This window comes from Anarrhichthys ocellatus, unplaced genomic scaffold (assembly GCF_004355925.1).
Source record: "Anarrhichthys ocellatus isolate YVR2014 unplaced genomic scaffold, GSC_Weel_1.0 scaffold87, whole genome shotgun sequence".
NCBI lineage: Eukaryota > Metazoa > Chordata > Actinopteri > Perciformes > Anarhichadidae > Anarrhichthys > Anarrhichthys ocellatus.
In genome coordinates this window covers 374,262-379,039 of record NW_022280117.1, presented here as the reverse complement: position 1 = coordinate 379,039, position 4,778 = coordinate 374,262, and the positions used below count along the sequence as shown (strand labels likewise).

Genomic DNA, 4,778 nt, shown 5'->3' with positions numbered 1-4,778 from the left:
CCTCTCCTCTCCCCTCTCCTCTCCCCTCCTCTCTCCTCCTCTCTCCTCTCCTCTCCTCTCCTCTCCCCTCTCCTCTCCTCTCCTGTCCTCTCTGTGTTCACTTCCTGTAGTTCAGTCAAAGTTTCTCCTCCTTGTTGTCACATGACTGTTGGTCTCAGATGAATCAATCATGACTTCATAGTTTCTCTGAGGAGCTCGCACTGTAATGTTTTTATAAGATCTGGTTAAAGTCAACGCTTTATTAGAGGAGAGACTTTATAATGACAACATGAAGAATAAAATGGTTTTATGAAATATCACAATTTTAAGCTTTGTTTTGGCTGCTTTTACGGACGGAAGTGTTTGTCGTACATGATGTGTTCAAGGACCGTCGGAAAGATGATAATCTGACGATAATGACGTTTTTTTACAGCTTTGGACTTTGATAAACGGTGTAGTTTTGGCGATTGTTTAAAGAAAACATGCCGAGTTCAGAGGGTTAATTAAATTACGTGTGACATCAAATATTATCGTCTTTTTAGTGCAAAACTCCCGACTCTTGTTTCCTCAACACAAATACGAAATTTTGTAAAAACATGAAGAGAGCTGCGGATCTTTAAATGTCAGGTGATGGTTCACAAAATGAGTGAGTGATTGTTCAGGAAGTGAAATGTTGTTTTCACTCTTTTGAGTTTATCTGTGACGTGGTTTTCTCACTCTGATGCTCGTCTGCAGCAGAACCAGCGGGGTCGATGGGAGACCTCTGGACGGCGTCCGCAGCGTGAGGATGCAGCAGGACACGGAGTTCGAGTCGGACGGACGCACCATCAGATGCACCGAGGTGACTTTAAAGGAACCGAGTCTTTTGCACCCGATGAACGTCGTGTTTCCAGGTTTTAGTTGACGGTCCGGGTCTCTGAATGTCCCTCCAGGTTTTCTACCAGCTGACGACTCCCGACTGCAGCCTGGAGTCGGTGCTGTCGTCCTGCAGCGTGTTCCAGAAGGAGATGGCTTTGGCCGCCTGCAGCGCTCTGACTCCTCACCTCGCCGTCCTCACGTCCAGCGGCATCAACTCGCTCTCGCTCCGCATCTCCACACAGGCTGATATGGTAAAAACAATCTCTTATTTATCACCGGAGCTGCACCGAATGTCTTGTAATTATCTATAAACTCATATCTCATATTCATAAACTACTTTATACAAACCCTGTAAAGTATGAAATGTATTATAAGGAAACAAAGGTTGAATATCTTGTAAAGTATTTGATTTGGCTGCTAAATATTTACTCGCATGTAGATTTATAAGACCTCCTGTTTCTAAAGCATCTCAACATGAATTCTTCTTCTTTGTATCATCAATAGAAATGTAAATGGTGTTTATTTCTTCCTGCTCTGCTCTCAGGTGGAGTACCAGGCCGGCTCCGGAGGTCGGCTCCTCCCTCAGCGCTACATGAACGAGCTGGACGGCGCTCTGATCCCCGTCATCCACGGAGGTAGTGCTAGCGTACCGCAGACCGCCATGGACATGGAGTTCATCTTCTACATCACACACGCCATCTAAACTCGCACTCCTCTACAGTATTAAGAACAGAAAAAGTTCAAGTTTGAGCACACAGAGAGAGAGAAGCTGCTGACGTTTGGCGCGACATGCTAATGCAGCAGCTCGTTTATTTGCACAGTTGGACATGCAGCCGGTCACAGAGGACGAGCTGCAACATTCCCCCTCTGAGGTTCGGGATGTTTCCATGTTTGGACGTAAACTGACATGATGTTCAGTTCTTAGTTGTTGTTTTTTTTGCCCTCACCAAAGCTGCTTTAACACAAGAAGCCAAACACTAAACACAGATTACGACATGACCAAATACAACCAAACCGTTTCTTCTTCTTCTTCTTCTTCTTCTGCTCGGCCTTCCAGACTCCGTCGGCTCGGAGCACCTCAGTGAATGTTTCCCCCCCACGGACTCTCATTTGGATGTATTTATTATATTTTAATATGGGCTCATTGAATGAAATGATGATATGAAAGCAAAGGGGATGATACCGGCTGCAGTATTCAGTGCTACGGAGGTGAAAGCTGCTGATCGGGTCATTCCATACGATGGTTTCTAATGACACCGGGCCTCCTGCAAGAACATGTACTGTGTTCACATCGGGAAGTTCTGCTCGTGCGATTATTTAAAGCCACGTTCACCAAACTCTACTCAAACTTGTGCATTTTGGACGACAACGTAATGAAACTTCATTTAAAACGTCTTTCTGCCGTTTTTTATTATTTATGTAGCCTTTGATTTCTGCTACGGTGCTAGCGTATGCTAGCTGCTGCCGTATGCTAGCTGCTACTTCATGAGCAGCGCAGCGTCCTCTGGCATCGATGACCAGAAGGTCAGCTCAATACCAATGATTTTACTTTAGGAGATTTTACGATGTCTGCTAAAGTTTTTGAGATGAGAGTTTGCACAGCTGATGAGAACTTTCCGTCACATATTATGGCTCTTCATCTCACAGAATAACATTTTTTTTTTCATTCTTAAGATTTAGCGATTATGAATGTACAGACTTTTTTAAAAAGTCTTAAATTTGTAGTTAGATATTTTGGGATTTATGCTTCTTGTCTTTGTTGCCGATAGTTCAATCTGCCGTCGGAACCGATGAAGAAGTACGCGGAGAGCGAAGAGAACAAGTGTTGCACTTGCATTTTGGCCGGCGACTTTATGAAGAGTCGGTTGTAGAAAACATAAACAAAACATCTGATCAGTTATTATCTGAGGATACGAGAGGACAAGAAAGCCCGTAAACCAATTATGAAACTATTCAGAGATGCAGAATGGAATCGGCGCAGACAGGATGTAGGAGACGTAGGCGGCGTTGAAAGGACGTAGTTGCTGTCGACGGGACGTAGGTGACGTTGACGGGACGTAGTTGCTGTCGACGGGACGTAGGTGACGTCGACGGGACGGAGGTGACGTCGACGGGACGGAGGCGATATCCAGCTCTCAGGTGTAAAAATACTTTAACTCTCAGCAAATGCGAATAAGCAGGTTTCCCAAAATATTGAACACAAGGCTTTAATGCTCTGAGCTCAGCAGGAGTCGTCTCAGGTGTTGATTAGAACAAGAACCCAAAGTATTCTAACAAACCGACCGCTTCCATGTTTAGAGTTGATTTGAATGTGTTTTCACATCAGAACCATTCAAACAGCTCACAGGACGTTTCTTCTCCAGCTTCTCAACTATTCACTAAATTCAAACATGGTGTGTAGAAGGTTCCTTGAAGCACTGAGAGGAAGAAAAGAGAAAAAACACCGGACAGTTCATTTCATAAAATGAACAAATGTAATATATCATGTTAAATATATCGAAACCGTAGATTCAAAGCATAAAGAATGTGTAGGTGAAGGTGTTAAAATCTAAATAAAAGCATCCGTCAGCTTTTTATACCGTTGATTTAAGAATGTCTTGATGATTACAGAAGAGACGTTTCATATTAAGAGACTCAGAAATGAATCAGTATTGAAATAATTGACAAAACAATGAACTGTTTTAATGATTTAACTGAGAACAAATGATTTCTTCTAGATGTTTTTGGTGAACTGTGGCACAAGTCAAAATATAAGGAAGCATTTGAAATCCCCCCCCAAAAAAAAAAACACCCGTAAAGCAAACGAGGGAAAGTGGGCATGTTGTAACAGCTGTGCAAACACCTCAAACATGCTCACAGAGCTGTTCAGGACGTCGGTCTGAGAACTCGCCACGTTTGTTTTATGATTTAAACTTTGAAAGCAGAATCATTGAACTCGTTCTCCTCGTTATACATCGATCAGGGCGGTGACCTTCATGGACGTAAATTATTATATTTTTTTCTCTGTCGGATCAAAACAACTTTACAAAGTTTTCTTCTCTTTTGTGTAAACCGTCTATTTGAACCTGGTATCTGGGTCCGAATCATCCGAACAACTCGAGTATTTAAAGAATAAAATGAGTTTTATGAGACGGTGTTTGTTTGTCATCTTTTTATCTCAGAAATCTTTTGTCTTCAATGAATTTGATTCAGATTTCTACTTATTTCAAAATAGTGCAAAGATCAAACCCACACCTGTTTTACTCAAGTATTGTACTTAAGTACAATTTTGAGGTACTTGTACCTCATTACATAAGTATTTCAATTTTCTGCTACTTTATGTTCTGATGCATATAACTCAGAGGGACATATTGTTCTCTATAACTCCACTATACGTATTTAATAACTTGAGTTATCTTGCAAAATATACAACACAAAATATGATCAACAAATAAATGATGTGTTCTTATAAATTAATCTACCAGCAGGAAATTAAGTCATATATATATATATTTATTATTATTATTATTATTATATATATATATATATTATTATTATTATTATTATTATTTATATAATGTTGAGTACTTTTACTTTTAATTATATTTTGATAAACAGTTTTATTTCAGTACTTGAGGCAAATAACATTAGACAATACAAAAATAAAATACTATAATTACAGATAAAAACAATAACGGTAATAAAACACATTGCTAGTAATAATAAAACGCTTTTATTTATGTAAAAACTTTAAAAGCATGACTTTTATTTTGTACATTACTTTGGCCCATTCCTGCCAATGTGATGAAAACAAACAAACATCCTGTCATTATTTTAAAATACTTTAATGTCTTTAATTCTAAAAAAGAAAAAGAAAAAAGTTTTTTATTTATTTATTTTACTGCAGAAATGGGCGTGTGTGTGTGTGTGTGTGTGTGTGTGTGTGTGTGTGTGTGTGTGTG

At 39.8% G+C, this 4,778-nt stretch overlaps 1 protein-coding gene across 2 annotated transcripts in view; it reads left to right on the top strand.

Moving 5' to 3' along the window:
* zfyve16 (zinc finger, FYVE domain containing 16) overlaps window positions 1–3,968 on the top strand; it is a 21,506-nt gene extending 17,538 nt beyond the window's left edge. For both annotated transcript variants that reach the window (XM_031875199.1, XM_031875198.1), the window contains 3 exons: window positions 715–820; window positions 912–1,088; window positions 1,382–3,968. In XM_031875199.1, coding sequence (XP_031731059.1) covers window positions 715–820; window positions 912–1,088; window positions 1,382–1,540 — 442 coding nt within the window. In that variant the 3' untranslated portion in view covers window positions 1,541–3,968. The remainder of the gene's footprint in view (window positions 1–714; window positions 821–911; window positions 1,089–1,381) is intronic.
* Window positions 3,969–4,778: the final 810 nt, after the last annotated feature.